At 53.0% G+C, this 21,249-nt stretch overlaps 2 protein-coding genes across 11 annotated transcripts in view; one reads left to right on the forward strand and one right to left on the reverse strand.

Moving 5' to 3' along the window:
* LOC134730495 (basic proline-rich protein-like) overlaps positions 1 to 21,249 on the reverse strand; it is an 82,384-nt gene that overhangs the window by 8,937 nt on the left and 52,198 nt on the right. The gene's annotated exons all lie outside the window — the stretch shown is intronic.
* MAPK13 (mitogen-activated protein kinase 13) overlaps positions 613 to 21,249 on the forward strand; it is a 29,595-nt gene continuing 8,958 nt past the window's right edge. For 2 of the 10 annotated variants that reach the window (XR_004671957.3, XM_034961953.3), the window contains exons 1-11: positions 615 to 7,157; positions 7,727 to 7,856; positions 9,078 to 9,136; positions 12,191 to 12,299; positions 12,454 to 12,483; positions 12,909 to 12,956; positions 13,078 to 13,192; positions 13,294 to 13,365; positions 14,777 to 14,856; positions 15,087 to 15,165; positions 15,264 to 15,994. Coding sequence is in view for 7 of the 10 variants with exons in the window: in XM_034961953.3 (XP_034817844.3) it covers positions 7,039 to 7,157; positions 7,727 to 7,856; positions 9,078 to 9,136; positions 12,191 to 12,299; positions 12,454 to 12,483; positions 12,909 to 12,956; positions 13,078 to 13,192; positions 13,294 to 13,365; positions 14,777 to 14,856; positions 15,087 to 15,165; positions 15,264 to 15,967 (1,545 nt within the window). In the remaining 3 variants the exon portion in view is untranslated. The other 8 variants (XR_008625605.2, XR_008625606.2, XM_034961952.3 and 5 more) reach the window with 8 other exon arrangements.

A 21,249-nucleotide genomic window follows, 5' to 3' on the forward strand; every position in this document is an offset into this window, starting at 1 on the left:
AGACACAAAACTCCTTGGTTGGTTCAGTCACTAAGTCTTTACTGAGCAGCTACAATGGGCCAGGCACAGTGCCGGGGGCTCAGCAGTGGCCAGAATACTGCCCTCGCCCTTACAGAGTCATTGTCCAGAGGTGGAGAGGGACATGTCACAGAAGACAATGCAGATTAATTAATATTATGCTGAATGCTACCAAGGACAAGGCCGAGATCAAACAGCGGAGGCCTGGGCACCAGACCTTACCCCAGCCACATCTTTGTAGGGTGGAGTGGAGGGGGGTGACCTGTGGGCTGGGTGCAGGGAGGCAGGCCTTAGGGGTGGAGTGGAAAGGGGAGTGTGGACTGGATGGTGTGGGGAGGGAGGTGTGAAGAGGGGAAGCCTGTCATCCCGAACCCAGAAGGCTGGCTGAGAGGTGCCAGATTCACAGAGCTGTCCCCACCCCCGTCTTCCACCAGGGGGTGCTAAAGCTGAAGGAGGGGAGAGAGGAGGAGGTGGAGGAGGTGCAGGGGAGTGGGGGAGGGTGCCTTTTCTTTCTTGTCTCTCTCTTTCTCTCTCCCCTACCTCCCTCCCTCCCTCCCTCCCTCCCTTCCTTCCTTCCTTCCTTCCTTCCTTCCTTCCCTTCCTTCCTGCCTGCCTTTCTTTCTTTTTGAAATGGAGTTTCACTCTTGTTGCCCAGGCTGGGGTGCAGTGGCACGATCTCGGCTCACTGCAACCTCTGCGTCCTGGGTTCAAGTGATTCTCCTGCTTTAGCCTCCCAAGTAGCTGGGATTACAAGCAAGCACCACCATGCCCGGCTAATTTTTGTATTTTTAGTAGAGATAGGGTTTCACCTTGTTGGCCAGGCAGGTCTCGAACTCCTGTCCTCAGGTGATCTGCCTGCCTCGGCCTCCCAAAGTGTTGGGATTACAAGCATGAGCCACCGCACCTGGCTGATGGTACCTTATCTTTTGCTGCTGGGATGGATGTTCTGCTCGAGCCCTAAGTCTGCTGACCAGCCCTTGCCCCTGAGAAGGGGAAGAGGTAATGGGGAGACAAGGTTGGGGAGATGGCCTTGCAGGAGGAGCCCAGCACCCCATCAAGTTTCCAGAGGCTGGCTAGGCTCGGTGGCTCATGCCTGTAATCCTAGCACTTTGGGAGGCCGAGGCGGGCGCATCACCTGAATTCAGGAGTTCGAGACCAGCCTGGCCAACATGGTGAAACCCTGTCTCTACTAAAAATACAAAAATTAGCTGGCCATGCCTATGATCCCAGCTGCTCAGGAGGCTGAGGCAGGAGAATTGCTTGAACCTGGGAGGCGGAGGTTGCAGTGAGCCGAGATCGCGCCATTGCACTCCAGCCTGAGTGACAGAGCAAGACTGTCTCAAAAAAAAATAAATAAATAAAAGTTTCCAGAGGTCAGTAAGGTGTCCCAGGCGCTCTAAGCTGTTCCCCTGAGGGACTTACCAGAGGCTGCTGGAGTAGGGAAGTAATGGGCACAGGAGGAATGAGGCTGGGTGCCTGGTCTGCAGGGTCAAGTGTCTCCTGAGGGGTTTGGGAGGCAGGCACCTGCTCTTTCCCCAGATGTCCGCTGGGCTCACTCCCAGACCCACTCAAGGGTTGCTCAAATGTTGCCTCCGTAGAGAGACCTTCCCTGATCAAATAGTACTCACTAGTCCTTTAGATCCTTACTCTGCCTTATTTTCTTCATAGCACCTAATACCACCTGCCACTACATTTAGTTGAACCATACAGAAGTATTAAATACCAGCATTTTAAATTACTTGTTTATTGAGACAAGGTCTCGCTCTGTTGCCCAGGCTGGAGTGCAGCTCAGTGCAGCCTCGACCTCCCAGGCTCAAGTAATCCTCCCACCCCAGCCTCCTGAGTAGCTGGGACCACAGGCGTGTGCCACCATGCTTGGCTAATTTTTATTATTATTGTTAGTAGAAACAGGGTTTCACCATGTTGTCCAGGCTGGTCTCAAACTCCTGGGTTCAATTGATCCTCCCACCCCAGCCTCCCAAAGTGCTGGGATTACAGCCATGAGCTACCACGCCCAGCCAACAAATAAATGTTGAATGAATGGGTCAATGAATCCTTGGGCTGAGTATCTGGCAAAAAACTTAATAGAGGAGTTGGACGTGAGTTGGAGCCGACTCTCACTGAGGGGACACTTTCTGGGGCAGGGACTGGACAGTCAAAGGGCAGGGGCTGGGGTTGGGCAGCTGGAGTACCCGGGCAGAGCTGACACAGTCCACTGGGGAAGGAGCCTCTGGCGAGACCTACTGTGTGCCAGGCACTGAATTGGACACTTTTCTAGTCATCTCGTTTAGTCTTCACAACAGCCCTGTAACATGGGTCTTATCACCCACTCTCGTTTTACAAATGAGAAAACAGGCTTAGAGGAGCCAACTAACTTGTCTAAGATCACACAGCTTACCACGCCACAGAGCAGCCCACATCTGCAGTCCTTCTTCTGCATCTCCCTGCCTCCTTGCAATTTTGCTTGTTTCATGGAGTCTTGAAAGCCCCAGAAGAGCATGGGACTCTCTAGAGCTGGGGCCAGAGCTCTAGGGCTCCCTGGCCTGTCCCACCCTCACAGGACCCCAGATGTGTCATGCTTTCTCATTTCTGTGGAGGTCTCATGGTGAGGATGTTCCTGCTGGCCCATCCTCATTATGGTGAGGAGGTTCATGCTGGTCCTGCCATTTGGGACAGACAGGGTGGCTGCTGTGCTCGTGGGGCAAGATAGGGTCTGGGTGGCCAGGATAGGGGACATGACAGTCTCATAGTTATGTGGGGCTTTTGTCTTGATCTCTAAGAAACCAGTCACCAATTCCCACACCATGTCTCTGCCTCCAGAGGCTCACGGGCTAGCTAGGAAGACAATGCAACAACAGCAGCCACTTCTCAGGCACTTGCTGGGCACCAGGAATTCTAGTTGACAGTTAAATGTGCAGACTTAGGAGCCAGATGCCAGGTTATGAAGATCATGTTCACCACTTTCTTAGTTATGTGCGACCTTGGGCAAATTACATAACCTCTCTGGGCCTCAGTCTCTCCATCTGTACCAGGGGAATAATTATATTGGAATAGACTAGACCAAAGCAGCCCTGACATCTGGGAGCTGCCTGGTCCTATCAGCCAGGACTTGGTTGCTCAGAGCTGTCCAGCCTGGTGCAATTCGGTCTTGCTGTGCTGAACATAGACGATTTCACAGACATCAGCATAGAACAAGGCCATCTGCGACCAGGGCAGACTAAGACAAAAATGAAACTACTCCTTAATCATATCTGAACACAGACAAAACATGAATATTGTCAAACCACAGAAATGACCCAAATCCCCCTGTAGAGCTAAGCTGAGTGGAGGCTGCTGGTTTACCAGCTGTAGCTTCAGCCTTGCTCTAGTCTGCTTTCCTTCTAGGCAAGATGTATTAAGACTCCCAATCATAGTGTTAGCTCCACTTCCTGACAGTATCAACCCAGAACAAAGCCTCACTTCCTTAACCCCTCCCCAATCACCTAACACAACTCCAAACATTAGACTAAGTCCTTTCTAACGCCCCCTTCCTGGGACGCCCCATGATCCCCATGGTGCATGCTCTCCCTTGTTGCAACGAGTCATCAGCTCAGCTTGTTCACCCACACGTGTGTTTCTGGTGATCTCTGGTTGGAGGCATTGAAAGTTCCTACCTCATTGGGTTATTGGGAGGAAAATGTACTTGAAATGATACAATCCTAAGGCTCTTTCAATATGCTTGTCATACTTTATTATTATCCCCATTTCACAAGGAGGACACTGAAGCTCAGAGAGAGGGCCAGACTTTGCCCAAGGTCAAACAGCTGGTAATGACAGAGAAGGGATGTAAATTCAGGCCTCATTCCAAAGCTAGTTTCCTGAATCCCTGCCTCCACGCTCATAGGGCAGAAACCAACAAGACAACCTTGGGTTGGTGTCTGGAGGAGAAGAGCAAAGGGCCCTTGGAACTCAAAAGAAAAGAGCCTCAGGCTGGAGAAGCAGGGTATCCAGGATGACCTGAGTGACCCTCTCCTCCTCCCCTCCCTTTCATGACTCCCCAACTGGATCCTCCAAGGGCTCCCTCCCAGTCTGCCTGGCTGCTGAGTAATGCAGAGCCAGTCAGGCCCAGAGTAGGGGTCAGTGTCAGCAGAGTCGGAGGCCTGAGTCACTTCCTGACCCTTGCTCAAGAGCATCCGGAGCCACAGCCAGAGTGGCCGCTCGTGCCCTCAGAAGATCGCACCCACTTGGGCGATGAGCATGTCCTTGGTATCCCCACCTTCCTGGGCTCACCTCTGCCCCACTCAGGTGTTTAAGACGTGCAGCAGAGAGGCGCCATCCTGACCTGGTGCCACATCCTAGCCCCTTTCCTTACTGGATCCTCAAACCAGAAGAAAACCTGAATCTCTGAGGTCAGTTACTCTCTTTTGCCTGCGTCTAGCCTAAAATCTGGCTTCCAGGACCCCACCCCAACTTCAGAATCAAGGTACCTTGCACTGGTGCCACTGATCCCAAAGGTCCAAAACTCCTGCAGCACTCACAGGCAAGCGACCCCGTTCCTTAGGCTCTCATGGGGTCTCAGGGCCAGAGTAGGGGGTGGGGGAGGGAAAAGGCTGGGGAAAATATCAGATACCCCAGGGCAGGATGGACTGAGGGAGACACGGTTGGATCAGTAGACATGTCCTTATGATGTGGGCAAGGCCATTTCCTTTGAGGAGCAATTCTGTCAACTCTAGGCCACCGCATAGCCTCGCAGCCAAGAGCAGGGACTCTAGAATCAGGCTGTACTTGCTTTCACCCAGCTCTGCCCTTACCAGCTGTGTTACCTTGGGCAAATTACTTAGCCTTTCTGTACCTCGGGTTCCTCATCTCTAAAATGAGGATAATCATAGTACTGACTCATAGGCCTCTTACCAGGATTAAGTGAGTTATATAAAACACTTAATGACTGGCACATGGCAAACACAAGTGTGTATTAAATGACTCTTTTACATCTAATGGGCTGACTCCTCCATTCATTCTCCACACATTTGCTGATATATTGCCATGTGCCAGAAATGAAAAAGACATATTGCCTGACTGAAATAATGGCGGGTGTTGTTGTGTGATGATGGCACCCTACCCTCACCTCAGAATGATCTTCCAGGCTGTGCCTGAGGCTGCAGGACTGCCCGGGAGGGTTTGGGGCACAGAGTTTGGGGGCTGCAGACTCCCTAGTGTGGACCCCCGGCTTGCTGTAAGCCCCTAGCAAGTTCCTTTCCTTGTTCAATAGACCTTCTCTCTTTTTGAAAAAGTGAAGCAGGTGGTCCCCACCCCTTCCACAGCCCCATGCCTGGGCTAGAGAGGGGTTGGACAAGTCAGGCTGGGCATCCAGAGCCCTTGCAGCCATCTCCTCCCCCCACCTGCCCACCTTGCTCCTCAGAGGCCTTTGTGATTTGAGCATAGAATCTCCATCAGGCTGCACAGGCCACCAGACAGGTGGCAAGGGCCCCAATTAGTCATTGTACTCATAGAGCCTTAGGAAGTCCACAGAAACTGTGTTCAAAACTGCACATTTGGGCCAGGTGCGGTGGCTCACTTCTGTAATCCAAACACTTTGGGAGGCTGAGGTGGGCGGACCACCTGAGGTCAGGAGTTGAAGACCAGCCTGGCCAACATGGTGAAACCCCGTCTCTACTAAAAATACAAAAATTAGCTAGGAGTGGTGGTGTGCACCTGTAGTCCCAGCTACTCAGGAGGCTGAGGCAAGAGAATTGCTTGAACCAGGGAGGCGGAGGTTGCAGTGAGCTGAGATGGCGCCACTGCACTCCAGCCTAGGCAATAGACTGAGACTCCATGTCAAAAACAAACAAAAATCCTGCACATTTGAACCTGCGTGGATATTTGGTATTATAGAATTAGTGCTATTAATTTTAGGTTTAAGAATGTATTGTGGGCCAGGTGCGGTGGCTCACGCCTGTAATCCCAACACTTTCGGAGGCCGAGGCAGGTGGTTCACGAGGTCAGGAGTTCAAGACCAGCCTGGCCAAGATGGTGAAACCCCATCTCTATTAAAAATACAAAAATTAGCCGGGTTTGGTGGCAGGCACCTACAATCCCAGCTAATCGGGAGACGGAGGCAGAGAATTGCTTGAACCCGGGAGGCGGAGGTTGCAATGAGCCGAGATGGCAACTGCACTCCGACAGAGTCTCAAAAAAATATATATATATAGTATTGTGGATACGTACTTTAAAAAATCCTTACCTTTTAGAGATACAAAAATATTTATGAATAAAATGATATGACGCCTGGGTTTTGCTTCAAAACGATGGTGGGAGAGGAATGTGGATGAAATAAAATTGATTATGAGTTGTGGTTGCTGGGGAATTGGGGTCACGGGGGTTCATTAGAACCTCCTATCAGATGTGATTCAGAAGCCTCAGATCTGGGAGCTGGCTAGAAATGCAGAATCTCGGCTCCACCCCAAACCTCCTGAGTCAGGATCTGTATTTTAATCAAATAAAATGCCCAGGGGATTCCTGAGCACACTCAAGTGTGAGAAGCGCTGGCTTACTCTGTTCACTTCTTTCCTGCATGTTTGACATTTTCCATAATGAAGAGGTTGTGGGGTTTTGTTCTGCTTTCCTGTGTGTTCACAGTCACAGGGAGCTCTTCCTACGGAGACCGGGGCTGGAGGGAGCTGGGAAGCACTGCCTCCCCGCTCCTGCTTGGACCCACCAGCCCCGCCGCTGGCCCGCGCTCGGCTGGGAGGCACCGGGGTCCCGCTGGGCAGCCCCGACCCCGTGCCTGGGCCGCACCTGCCGCGGTGGCTCCGTCGGGCCGGGCGGAAGCGCGGGAGCGCAGGGCTGGACAGGCCCGGGCGTGGCGGCCCCGGCGCACCTGGGCGAGCCGGCAGGTGGGAGCGTAGCAGCCCGGGGCCCCCGCCCTCGCGCGGGGGAGGAGCGGGCGGCGCGGGGCGGGCGCAGCGGGGGTCGGGGCGCTGGGAGCCCGTTGGGCCGCGAACGCAGCCGCCACGCCGGGGCCGCCGAGATCGGGTGCCCGGGATGAGCCTCATCCGGAAAAAGGGCTTCTACAAGCAGGACGTCAACAAGACCGCCTGGGAGCTGCCCAAGAACTACGTGTCCCCGACGCACGTCGGCAGCGGGGCCTATGGCTCCGTGTGGTGAGACCCCTGGGCCGCTGGGGGGCGGGGGGCGGGCGCCAGGCTCTCCCCTTTCCGCCCAGCCGGCCCTGGGCTGGCCCCTCGCCAGCGCCACCTTGACCGCGGATCTCAAGGCCCAGCGCCCTCCCCGGGGCCACCCAGCGGCCATCTCCCTTTTCTCACCGAGTGGCTAAGTGAGGTCTCTGTGGGTTGAGTTGGGACTGGGCCTGGTTCTCCAGGACTGTACACTTGCAAGACCCCGGAGTTCATCGGGCAGATCCTCACTGTTACAGACGAGTACACCGAGGCCCCAAGAGGGGGAGGTGGCTCGCCAAGTTGCAGACAGAGTGAGACTCCCGCCCTGCCGTGGATCCCGTCGCAATGAGACGTTGCTGCCCCTGGCGCTGTGCCCCTCTCTCAGCTCCTGCCTGGCTTCTTACTCCCTGCCCTGCGTCCCGCGGCTCCCCCATATTCTAGGTGGTGGGCCTAGTCCCCTCTCAGCCCAGCTGCCCAGTGGGAGGGGTCAGGGCGGTCTGGGAGATACGGCCCAGGAGGAGAGCCTCGCCTGCTGACCGGCCTGTGCCCGACAGCTCGGCCATCGACAAGCGGTCAGGGGAGAAGGTGGCCATCAAGAAGCTGAGCCGACCCTTTCAGTCCGAGATCTTCGCCAAGCGCGCCTACCGGGAGCTGCTGCTGCTGAAGCACATGCAGCATGAGAACGTAGGTGGTGGCTGCCCCGGGGAGGGGGTCCGGGGCTGCCCTGGGGAGTCAGGGGCAGGCGCAGGCGGGGCCTCCCGGTATGGAGAGCTCGGGACAGTCTCCTCCCTGCTCCCCTGACGGTGCCTCTCGCCTCACTATTGAAAGGAGGGGGTGCCGAGACCTTCCCTGCCCACTTTCCAGGAAGAGGTCAAAGGGTATTTTTGGCAGAATGCACTTTGTGAGGTACAGACTGTCTTATCCCACAGAGGAAATTGGCACAGGGGAACTTTGTAATTGGTTCCATGTCTGAGAGCTTGTGGCCAGCTGGGACTAGAATCCTAGTTAGCGTTGTGTCCACGTGACCCTGATAACAATAGCAATATACACATATTGAGCACTTCCTGTGTTCTAAGAGCTCTGCATACACTAACTTGTCTAGTCCTCATGATATATGAGTACTACTGCCCCCATGTCACAGACAGGAAACTAAAGCACAGCAAGGCTCACAGATTAGATGGTTAGTCAGTAGCAGAGCTGGGGTTTCAATCTTGGCAGCGAGGCTCCCGGTCTGAGCACATGACCATCAGATTGTCTTGTCTGATAGAAGCAGCTGGGAAAACCAGGGGCCCAGCTCAGGGCCTGGCAGCCAGGCTTTGCTGCAGGATACCTAGATTGGAGGGCAGACATTTCAAAGAATGATTTCAAAATGTTATGTACATTTTAAGCCCATCCTTCTCCAGCAAACCCCTCCCCTATGGCCTCCAGCCAGGGTGATCTTGCCCTTGGCTCTGAACCAGCCCTGTGGCAGGCAAGGATGGATGTGGCTGGAGACCCAAGGTCAGGGGCAGGGAGTTTGCTGGCTGAAAAGCTCCTTCTCTGTTCCCTCCTTTTTCCCTTCCACCCTCCCCTTATGCTTTCCTGCTGCCTAGGTGAGTTGAGAGTGGGTTTGTGTTGCTTGCCCTGACACCAGACTTGAGAGCAATGAGCACACATCATTCTCCCCACCTTCCCTTCTCCCCAGCCTGACTCTCTGTCATGATTTATTGCAAACTCCCTCCAAATCCAGGGGATTCCTCTAGGCCTCTGCCCTTTTTACTGCTTCCAAGAAGGTTGGAGACAGGCCTCCTGCTGGAGGTGGTGTATTAGGAAAGGGTGGATGGCCCTGTGCATGGCCAGGGCCCAGGAGGAGGTGGGAGGAGAAGGTAGCGTCTGTCTAGCCCTCACAGGTGACTTCTTCCCCAGGTCATTGGGCTCCTGGATGTCTTCACCCCAGCCTCCTCCCTGCGCAACTTCCATGACTTGTGAGTTGGGCTGCACTGGGTTCTGGGGCATTTGCAGGCCTTACATGCCGCTGGGGAGCAAGGTGGGGGAGGGTCTAGGGTTTCTATTCTGGGTGTGGCAGGGAGAGCCTCCTTCCCTGGCAGTCCTGTGCCTTTGCCTGTCAAGTGTGATTCTCTCTGGAAAGATGCTTTTAGCCAAAGGCAGGCAGGAAGGACTTTGTGGGGTGCTTGCCTGGCAGGGGGCAGTCTGCACAGCTGCTTTGCTTTTTACCCAGCTTTAACACCATTGAAGACACATCTGCCAGTCCTCACAGGGTTAGCACCAACTCAACTTTCCTGGGGACACAGATGTGAATCTGGACCTTGGAGCTCTTTCTAGCATGAAGCAAGGATTAAGAAGCCTTGGCTGCCTCTGGCTGATGGGGGTGTTTGACAGAATGGCAGAGAACCAGAATACTTAGCTGCAAAATGTATAGCTTTGCCTGTGCAGTGTCTGAATGAGACTGGACTATTTGGACAAGATGGAGAAGTCAGTGTGGCGCGTGGAGGCCAGCAGCTGGCTTGGTCAAGCTGAATCTGGACTGACCCTACAGGCAGCCTCAAGACCTGGGGACTTTGAGCAGGGAGGTGATATGTTCAGATGGGATTTGGGGGATGCACACTGGCAGCAGCAAGAAAGGAGTAGGAAGCAGCTCGGAGGCAGAGGGGGAGAGCCTGGAGGTCAGTGTTAGTGATCTAAAGTAGGGATCTAAAGCAGAGGTGATGGGATGCCAAGAGCAGACTTGAGGCCCCATTTGGAAGGCAGGGCTGACACAATGTTCCATCTGTTGGGGTGCAGTAGCTGAGTGAGGTGGCAGAGGTGGGGGAATGGGCAGGTTCCTGCTTGAAATACACGGTAGAGGAAGAACATATCTTGGGGGAAAGATAACGAACTCCATTTTGGACACTTTACTTTTAAAGAACCTGTGAACATTCCAATGTTTAATCACAGTTGCAAATAAATATGAACCTCAGGAGACGAAGGTCTGGGCTAGGGATGTGGATTTGCGCTGGAATAATCACCGATGGGTTATAGCTGACACCCGGGAACAGATAATTGTAGAATGTGGTAAGATAGTATTGATTCAGATATCAACATGAAAGAGAAGATCCAAGAGGATGAGCAGATGGAAGAAGCTGAGAGGGCCTGATAGGAGGCAGAGGAGAGTCAGCAAAGAATTGAGAGGGAGTTTCAGATTTGGTGAAAGGTTAGATCAGAAGAAAAGGGAGTCATGGTGTGTTTGTCGGGTGTTCACTGGTGACCTTGAGCTGAGCGGTCTGGCAGTAGGAGGGAAGCAGAAACCAGGTTAACTCAGGACTGGGAGTTAAGGCAGTGGGATCCAGGAGTGTGGACCGCCCTTTCTAGAAGTTTGGTGGTGAGAGAGGGAGAAGGGGTGGTCAGTTGAAGAAGCAAAGTCAAGGGAATGCGGTTCTGGCACAGAGAGGCTTCAGGAAGCATGTCGCCAAGATGAAAGAACCAATGCCTGAGTGGAGGGGAAAGACACAGGAGGGGACTGGGCATGGAGAGGCCCCCAAGGGAGGTGTGTGGTCAGGCAGGAGAGGGCTGCCAAAATCCAGAGTCTCCTGGAGATGCCTCCAGCATGTCCTTTCAAAAAAACAACAACAACAAAAAACACAACCTATTTTATAATTGTTTAAGGTAACATTTATTTTAAAAAAGTTTTAAATTTATTATATTCTAGAGATAGGGCTGGGTTGCCCAGACTGGAGTGCAGTGGCACAAACACAGTTCACTGCAGCCTCCAACTCCTAGGCTCAAGCCATCCTCCCGCCTCAGCCCCCCAAGTAGGTGGCACTACAGATGCATGCCACCATGTCCAACTTTTTGTTTTAATTTTTATACATATGGGGTCTCACTATGTTACTCATCCTGATCTTGAATTCCTGGCCTCAAGTGATCCTCCCACCTCAGCCTCTTGAATAGCTAAGACTAAAGGTGCATGCCACCACACCTGGCTAATTTTTTTTTTTTTTTTTTCTGAAAGGTGGGGTCCAGGCCGGGCATGGTGGCTCACGCTTGTAATCCCAGCACTTTGGGAAGCCGAGGCAGGCAGATCACCTGAGGTCAGGAGTTCGAGACCAGCCTGGCCAACATGGCAAAACCCCGTCTCTACTAAGAATACAAAAATTAGCTGGGCGTTCTGGCGTGCACCTGTAGTTGTAGCTACTCAGGGAAGCTGAGGCAGGAAAATCGCTTGAACCTGGGAGGTGGAGGTTGCAGTGAGCCAAGATCACGCCACTGCACTCTAGCCTGGGCGACAGAGCAAGACTCCATCTCAAAGAAAAAAAGAAAGGAAGAAAGAAAGATGGGTCTCTATGTTGCTCAGGCTGGTCTTAAACTCTTCGCCTCAAGCGATCGTCCAGCCTCCATCTCCCAAAGCACTGGGATTGGAGGTATGCCCCCGGCCTATTTTATAATTTTTATTATTTTTTGTCTTTGTCCTGGTCTTTGCTTTTACTGTAACAGTTACATTTTGCTGGCCTTATCCTGTTGCGCAATCCCCTAAGAGGCTGCAGGAGCCTCCCCATCTCCCTCTTCCACCCTCCTGGAAACTGTTGTATTGTTTCCTTCTTGGAAAGGTAGACATATTGTTTGTTTGTGGAGCCATCTCAGCTGGGCATGACCCTCTGAGGGATCAAATATTTGGACAGAAGCCGAAGGAAATACTGGCAGATGTTTCTAACTCCTAGCTGTGGCTTTCCCTGGGGTGTGGAGGAGGGCAAGGAGAGAGTACCTTTGAAGAGCGGGAACACAGTTCCACGTGGCTTTCCTGAGCACGCTCCAACTGCAGCGCTTACTCTGAGCTCTGCCAGCTGGGCGGCCCGCCACAGGGGGACTGGGAGCCAGGAGCCCAGAGGTCCGTGTGGTGATCTGGCTGGCTGAGGTGGAGTTGGTTTTTGCACACTGGAGGGTGTCTCTATGACCCCTGTTCTGCCCTGAGGTCCCTCCTCTGAGCTCTGACCTGGGGCTGGGTGGGACCCGGCACTGTTTCAAGAAGCCCTCATGCCTTCCAGCTACCTGGTGATGCCCTTCATGCAGACGGATCTGCAGAAGATCATGGGGATGGAGTTCAGTGAGGAGAAGATCCAGTACCTGGTGTATCAGATGCTCAAAGGCCTTAAGGTGGGTGGGGACTTGGAGGCTGGAGGGGACGCCTTGCTGTCGAGACCTGAGGTTTGGGGAGGCTGGAGGGAGTGCACTGTTACAGGTCAGCCAGCCTGAAGTGCCTGGTGTGGAAGCTGGGCCATGGACTCACCCTTCTCTCTCTCCCACATAGTACATCCACTCGGCTGGGGTCGTGCACAGGGTGAGTGCTTTCTCTGCCATGGTCCTCAGAGGCCCCTGTCCCATCCCTGGGTATGGGGTTCTCTGGCAATCAAGGAGTGGGAAAGGTGGAGGGAGAGGACACTGCCCAGGAGCACAGAATGTGGAGTTTTCACACCCAGCCACGGCCCAGGAAGGCCTGCTCAAAAGTCACTGTGTCCCAGGGGACTTCATGGGGAATTGCTGCAGACAAAGTGAGCCCTGAGCTGAGTGTTTCAGGCTTCAAGAATCAGGAACATTTTAGAGCTGGATGGGCCCTGAGAGAACACCTAGTCCAACCCTCATTTTACACGAGGAAACTGAGGCCCGGAAGGGGCCTGGCTGAGGTCACACCCCTGGGTGATGGTGGAGCTAGGACAAGCTCCATCTCTGCCTCAGCCTAGCATGCATTCTCTGTCCTCCCCCCAGGACCTGAAGCCAGGCAACCTGGCTGTGAATGAGGACTGTGAACTGAAGGTGAGTGGGCTGCAGGCTCAGCCCAGAGGCGGGATGGGCCCTCCCCCGGGAAGCCCCTGGAAGCCGCTCCCAGAGCCTCCTCCCCTCAGCAAGTTCCTTTTCTATTTATCCCGTGCCATAGATTCTGGATTTTGGGCTGGCGCGACATGCAGATGCCGAGATGACTGGCTACGTGGTGACCCGCTGGTACCGAGCCCCCGAGGTGATCCTCAGCTGGATGCACTACAACCAGACAGGTCAGTGGTCAATGCCTGAGAGGGCGGTCCTGGGGCCATCTGGTCACTGACTGCTGGGCCCCAGTCACACCGTCCAGGTGACACTCTCCCTCCCTCTGCAGTGGACATCTGGTCTGTGGGCTGTATCATGGCAGAGATGCTGACAGGGAAAACTCTGTTCAAGGGGAAAGATTGTATCCTTTGCTGGAAAAGCCAAACTCCATCTAGGGATTCCTTCCTTCAACAGACACTTTATTTAAATAACTGTCTTTTCTTTCTTAATGTGAGAGTGATACATACTCCCTGTAGAATAATTTGTAAATGCAGATAAGGCTGGACGCAGTGGTTCACGCCTGTAATCCCAGCACTTTGGGAGGCTGAGGTGGAAGGATCGTTTGAGCCCAGGAGTTTGAGACCAGATGTGGCAACATAGTGAGACCCCATCTCTAAAAAATTTTTTAAAATTAGGCAGACATGGGCCTGGCGTGGTGGCTCATGTCTGTAATCCCAGCACTCTGGGAGGCTGAGGCGGGCAGATCATGAGGTCAGGAGATCAAGACCATCCTGGCTAACAAGGGGAAACCCCGTATCTACTAAAAATACAAAAAATTAGCCGGGCGTGGTGGCGGGCGCCTGTAGTCCCAGCTACTCGGGAGGCTGAGGCAGGAGAATGGCGTGAACCCAGGAGGTGGAGCTTGCAGTGAGCCGAGATCGCGCCACTGCACTCCAGCCTGGGTGACAGAGCAAGACTCTGTCTCAAAAAAAAAAAGAAAAAGAAAAATCCCAGCTACTTGAGAGGCTGAGGTGGGAGGGTTGAGCCTGGGAGGTTGAGGCTGCAGTGAGCTATGATTGTGCCACTCTACCCCAGCCTGGGTGACAGAGGGAGACCCTAACTCAAAAAAAAAACCAAAAAAACAAAATGTTGGGTGGGCATGGTGGCTCACACCTATAATCCCAGCACTTTGGGAGGCCACGGCAGGCAGATCACCTGAGATTAGGAGTTCGAGACCAGCCTGGCCAACGTGGTCAAACCCCATCTCTACCAAAAAATACAAAAATTAGCCGGGTGTGGTTCACGCCTGTAATCCCAACTACTCGGGAGGCTGAGGCAGGAAAATCGCTTGAGCCCAGGAGGTGGAGGTTGCAGTGAGCCAAGACTGTGCCACTGTACTCCAGCCTGAGTGACAGAGTGAGACCCTGTCTCAAAAAAAAAAAAAAAAATGTAGATAAGCAAAATGATGAAAAATTCTACCACTATGTGGAAAATACATTTTGGCACGGCACACATTAACTGAGTACCTGTGTGTGCAGGGCAGGCCTTTGGTGAGAAGACGAGGAAACAGAAAAGAGTCACTGGGATGAAGGCTGAGAAGTCCACATGCATTTGTCGGGTAGGGACCCCCCTCAGCCTGGCATGTTGGAAAGCTCTCCAGAGCCCTGAGCCCTGAAGAATAAGCCTCCTCCTGAGAGCAGGAGGTGGTTAGGCAGGGCTGGAGCCTGGATGATCAGTTGCCATGGTGCCCGGGTGAAGTGATGGTGGGGTCGCGGGAAGGGCAGTCTCAGACCCACCAGGAGAGCAAGGCTAAGCCTTAACCTGCCACCAAGACCTGGACCAGCTGACCCAGATCCTGAAAGTGACCGGGGTGCCTGGCACGGAGTTTGTGCAGAAGCTGAACGACAAAGCGGTGGGTGGTAAATGGGACCTGGGCTGTGCACTTGCCTGACGTGGGCCCAGTGGGCTGCAGGCCTTTGTGGAAGAAGGCTCACCAGCACCTTCCCACAGCATCCTCCTACCCTGGCAGGCACCGTGGACCCTGACCTGAACTTTCAGCCCTGCTCTGAGGCTTTTCTGAAATCCCTGCTCTACACGCTGAGGCCAGAGCCCTAAGGGGTTTGATGCTTTTCTGTCTTCCAGGCCAAATCCTACATCCAGTCCCTGCCACAGACCCCCAGGAAGGATTTCACTCAGCTGTTCCCACGGGCCAGCCCCCAGGGTGAGTCTCAGAGCCCGCTCCCCAGGGGCCTCTCAGCGTATCCCAGAGGGCGGGCTCTCCCAGCCCCCGGTGTGAGGCTCATGGCTCTGCCCCTGCAGCTGCGGACCTGCTGGAGAAGATGCTGGAGCTAGACGTGGACAAGCGCCTGACGGCTGCGCAGGCCCTCACCCATCCCTTCTTTGAACCCTTCCGGGACCCTGAGGAAGAGACGGAGGCCCAGCAGCCGTTTGATGATTCCTTAGAACACGAGAAACTCACAGTGGATGAATGGAAGCGTAAGAGCTGGGGCCTCGGGCTTCCTCGTCTCCGCCTGCAGCCTCTCTTCCTTGCTTCCTCCATCTTTGTGCCTGGCCTCTGCCAGCCCTACCTGCCACCTCCTTCTTGGTGGGCATTGTCTCCTGGGTGCTGCTTTCTCCTTGAGCTGACTTCGCTCTCCATGCTGTCTCTGAAGGGGGGTGGACTTTCTCGCCACAGCACCTCTTTACGCACCTTAAACCATGCTGCCTTTCTCAGAGCACATCTACAAGGAGATTGTGAACTTCAGCCCCATTGCCCGGAAGGACTCACGGCGCCGGAGTGGCATGAAGCTGTAGGGACTCATCTTGCATGGCACCGCTGGCCAGACACTGCCCAAGGACCAGTATTTATTTGTCACTACCAAACTCAGCCCTTCTTGGAATACAGCCTTTCAAGCAGAGGACAGAAGGGTCCTTCTCCTTATGTGGGAAATGGGCCTAGTAGATGCAGAATTCAAAGATGTCGGTTGGGAGAAACTAGCTCTGATCCTAACAGGCCACGTTAAACTGCCCATCTGGAGAATCGCCTGCAGGTGGGGCCCTTTCCTTCCCGCCAGAGTGGGGCTGAGTGGGCGCTGAGCCAGGCCGGGGGCCTATGGCAGTGATGCTGCATTGGTTTCCTAGAGATGCTCTAACGAATTACCACAAACCTGGTGGATTGAAACAGCAGAACTTGATTCCCTTACAGTTCTGGAGGCTGGAAATCTGGGATGGAGGTGTTGGCAGGGCTGTGGTCCCTTTGAAGGCTCTGGGGAAGAATCCTTCCTTGGCTCTTTTTAGCTTGTGGTGGCAGTCGGCAGTCCGTGGCATTCCCCGGCTTATTGCTGCATCACTCCAGTCTCTGTCTCTTCTGTTCTCTCCTCTTTTAACAACAGTCATTGGATTTAGGGCCCACCCTAATCCTGTGTGATCTTATCTTGATCCTTATTAATTACACCTGCAAATACTCTAGTTCCAAATAAAGTCACATTCTCAGGTTCCAGGTGGACATGAATTCCAGGGGGAAATGATTCAACTCACTACAGACAGCTGGGAGGGAGGGGCCCCTTCCTGGGCCCCGTGCTGAGGCCTTGTGCTCTGTGAAGGAACCCAATGTGTTTGGCTGCTAAATTAAGGGAGTTGCAGAGAGAGCTGCAGCTGGTGCGATTTCATTCAGGTTATTTTGGGTGAGTGATAAGCAATCAAGATATGAAACAACAGCAGGCTCGGAGACTGCGAGCTGCACAGGCAGAAATGGGCTCTTGCCTGGCTTGATGGCAAACCGTTCTGCTCCCTTTGGGAGATGGCACAGCTCTCCAGAGCTTTGACCTGACAGTGGCTAGAACCTCTCTGTTTTTATCTGAGAAACTGTGGCAGAACAAATTTCCATGTGCACAAGTTGTCGGGCACAGTGGGTCTCAAATTTCCTTGTGCACCAGGGGACTTGTTAAAATGCAGATTCCTGGGCCCCACCCCAGGGCTTGTGACTCAGCAGGTCTGGAGTTGAGACCTTAGAATGTGCATTTGAATGAGGACCTCTTGCCCTGACCCAAGCCTAGTGATTCTGATGGATATCAGACCATAGTTCGAGACATTCAGTGGATTTCAGTCATACTTGATTTGTTGGGAGGCCTAAATCAAAAACCTATAGGAGGAGACTGGGGGGATTCAGATGGAGCTTCACACTCATCTTACAGGTGTTAAAACTGAGGCTCAGAAAGCTTTTTTTTGTTTGTTTGTTTGAGACAGGGTCTGGCTCTGTCACCCAGGCTGGAGTTCAGTGGCACTATTACAGCTTACTGCAACCTCAGCCTCCTGGGCTCAAGCCATCCTCCCACCTCAGCCTCCTAAGTAGCTGGGACTACAGGTCTGTGCCACCCAGGTGCACCAGGACTACAGGTGGCTAATTAAAACATTTTTTTCTTTTTTGTATAGGCGGGGTTTCTCTATGTTGCCCAGGCTGATCTTGAACTTCTGGACTCAAGTGATCCTCCCACTTTGGCCTCCCAAAGTGCTGGGATTATAGGCATGAGCCACCCTGCAGGCCCAGACAGCATTTTTAAGGCCTTGAAACTCTTCTGTATAATACTGTAATGGTGGATACATATTGTGCATTTGTTACCATCTGTAGGACTGGATAACACAGAGTGAACCCTCAAGTAAACTATGGACTTCAGTTAATAATAATGTATCAGTATTGGTTCATAAATTGTAACAATTGTGCCACACTAATGCAAGATGTTACTCATCAAGAAAACTGAGGAGAGAGAAGGAGAGGAAGTAGGTGGGAACCTCTATACTTTCTGCCAAACTAAAACTGCTCTAAAAAATAAACCACAGGCCGGTCGCAGTAGCTCACGCCTGTAATCCCAGCACCTTGGGAGGCTGAGGTGGGCGGATCACTTGAGGTCAGGAGTTCAAGACCAGCCTGGCCAACATGGTGAAACCCCATCTCTACTAAAAATACAAAAATTAGCTGGGCTTGGTGGTGCATGCCTGTAATCCCAAACTACTCGGGAGGCTGAGGCAGAATTGCTTGAACCTGGGAGGTGGAGGTTGCAGTGAGCTGAGATCACACCATTGCACTCCAGCCTGGGTGACAGAGTGAGACTCCATCTCAAAAAAACAAAAAAAACAAATACCCTGAGGTCACAGAGACATTGGGTCAGACACCCACAGCTAGGAAGTGGTGGAGTCAGATTGGAACCCAAGTAGGCTTGAGCACTGTGCCCAGCTTGGATTCAAGGGTTGCCCAGCCTTCCCTCTTCACGCCAGTCTGAGACCCTTACTGCTGACTGTGTCCATGGTCTCTGTTTTCTCTCCCACAGAATGGCCCTGCTGTCAAGGAGTTGGGGAGTCCTTGACTGGGACTGGCTAGTCTTGCCACAGCCCTGGCCTCGCTGGTTACTAAACTGCCCCAGGTTCCCTGAGTCTACATCCCTCTAAGCCTCCTGAGAATTCTCACTGCCCCAAGGAAAAAGTCCAGCCTTCCTTCTTGGCCTGGCATTCAAAACCCCTTGTGTTCTCTCTAATCTCATCAGCTCCCACTGCCTCCCCTAGCTAGTCCTTATGTCAGTGTGGGACACCAGTCCTGGGATCCACCGTAAGGTTCATTCTGCATTCACAGGTTAAAGGTCTTGAAAAGTCCTGCAGTAAAGAGATCCGTTCTCATTTAATCCAGAACTTCCCAGATGTACTTAACCGCAGGACCCATTTTCTCCCAACAGCATGACACACTTAGCCTTTTTTGCCCAGTGCAGCCCAGTGCACAGGTCCCGATATTGCCTCTCCCCAAGTAGGCTTGGCCTTCTTTTAGTGCCCGTGCGTGAAAGGCCCTCCATTCTCCTCTCCATTCTCCTTGGCCTTCAAGGCTCTACCTTAGGCCTCCCTCCAGGCAGCTGTTCTCTATCATCCCCCCTGGGCTGCAGGCCCTCTGTGGGCAGCATTTAGTGTGTGGTTTGGCCTCCCCTTCCTGTTGCCCACTGTGAGCAAATACCTGTGCGTGAATGAATAATGAGTGAAAGATGTCCCAGGGGCCTGTCGGTCACTTCTTTGCCCCGACCAGGCCAATGTCATATGGAAGGTGGCAGAGAGCCCAGCAGGAAGCAGAAGTGGGCGGCCCTGGGCTGTACCTTTGAGCTGCTCTCCTGAAAATCTCTATTATTTCAGACTCCCAGACCCCACCCCCCGCTTCATCCTCTGGTGTCCTCCTAGGCCATCCCCACTCCAGAATTAAACCTCAGCCCCTCCCACAGAGTTTTCTCAAATCTGTGAAGTTTCTTCAAAAGGCAGTGGAGGTGCTCAGCAGTGCAAGGTGGGGGGTGGAGGGGGTGGGGAGTAGAGGGAGTGGGGGTTCCACGGGTTTGGGTCTTGCCCAGTGGGCACATGGCCTGTGTAATAGGAAACAAGTCCATTCTCCTGCTGTCGGGGGGCAGAGGAGCTGGCGGGGCGAGGGAGGGGGAGATGTGGGCTCAGGTATTCTTGGTGGATGCGCTTCGTTCTGTGGCTGATGGGGTGGCTTAAAAGATCTTAACAGAGAGAGATCAGGAAGCCAGACTGCAAGGTGGGGGACATTTCCTAAGAGCAAGTGTACCCTCCATTCCCTCTTTTGAGGAACAAAGAGTATCTTTGCTGGGGCCTGAGTCATCCATGAAAACAGACAGCAGCGGTGTCCCAGGGCAGGGCTTGCCTGGCGTGGATTGGGGTGGCGCTGCCCCCAGTGAGGGGCAGCACAAGGGGAGACAGAAATGGAGGAACAGCCCCCATAAGGGCAAGCCCAGTGTGCACCGGTGCCCAGAGCTGCCTGATGGAGGAACAGCTCCGTAAGGGTGAACCCAGTGTGCACGGGTGCCCGGAGCTGCCTGCGTGAGGCTGGGGGCTAGTTTGGATGAGGGCATGGCTCAACTTTCACTTGGCACATTGAAATAGCTTTTGCTGTCTGCTAGGGTGTGGAAAACTGTTTTTCCATGGCCCCAAGCAATGCTATAGCTACAGCTGAGGAGGAAGGAATATCTCCCTGCCTCTCCTCCCAACTCTTGGCTTTTGCTTCCTTAAATTTGAACAATTCCCTAAGATCTAATGCTGGGAGGCTCCCCTTCCTTCATTACACAGTGAACTCAGGTGCTCTATCTGCATTCCCCCTAAATCCTCCTGAGCTTTTAGGTAAGAGGCCGGTGATTTCACAATCGGCAGCAGAGGCCTAAGGCCATTCCATCAAACTGAAGATGGCAGCAAGTTGTCCTCACTTCTTCATTGAGCACCCATGGGTGTGTACTGGAGCAAGGGTGGTGCCAGGGATTCTCCTGCTCTGGTTCCTCCTGCGGGGTCCCTGCTCAGCTGGGCAGCTGCCCTCACTCTGGGCGGGTGGCATGTGAGTGTCAACAGGGCCCCTCTCAGTCAGGGGCTCTTGGCCATTTTTTGTGCCATGGATCGCTTCTCAAAATCATATTTTCTTTTCTTTTCTTTTGAGATGGGGTCTCACTCCATTGCCCAGGCTGGAGTGCAGTGGTGCAATCACAGCTCACTGTAGCCTCGACCTCCCTGGGTTCAGGTGATCCTCCCACCTCAGCCTCCCAAGTAGCTGGGACTATAGGCATGTACCACCATGCCTGGCTAATTTCAGAATAATATTTTCATACACATAAAATATGTAGGATTACAAAGTAAGCTAGTTATATTTATATACAGTTGTCAAAATATTTTTAAAATGTATAACGTGATACTATGTGTATAGGTTTATTAACATATTGAATAAAAGGATCGAGGGTAGGCCTATTAAACAATGGTAAACTGAAGTAGAGATGAGTGTAAACAATATTTTAAGATACCTGTGGCAAACTGTAAAGGGATATGAAAAACTCTGTAATTTCTATTGGCACTGCTGATACAACTGCACTTTGCTACCTTTGTTCATAACCAAGGAAATAGAAATGACTGAAAATAAAGTTGTATTCTATTCCAATCCAAGTGCACAGACCCCTGAATTCTATAGTTTGTGGACCCCAGTTATGAGCTATTGGAATGAGGCTGTTCTAGCTACTGAAATGAGGCTTTAGGTATCCTCTGTCAATTCCTAACAAACCCCCCAGCCCCACCCTCTATGATCATGGAGCCAGGCTGGAAACTTCCAGCACTGCACCTGGACGCCCACACACTCATCAGGGCCCGCTCCTCTGGACCGCCCAACCTCACCATCTGGGTAGAAATGGACCTGACTGGGGCATTTTGCTAGGGCAGCAGTCCCCAACATTTTTAGCTCCAGGGACTGGTTTTGTGGAAGACAACTTTTACATGGATGGAAAGGTGGTGG

Source organism: Pan paniscus, chromosome 5 (genome assembly GCF_029289425.2).
Source record: "Pan paniscus chromosome 5, NHGRI_mPanPan1-v2.0_pri, whole genome shotgun sequence".
NCBI classification, from domain to species: domain Eukaryota; kingdom Metazoa; phylum Chordata; class Mammalia; order Primates; family Hominidae; genus Pan; species Pan paniscus.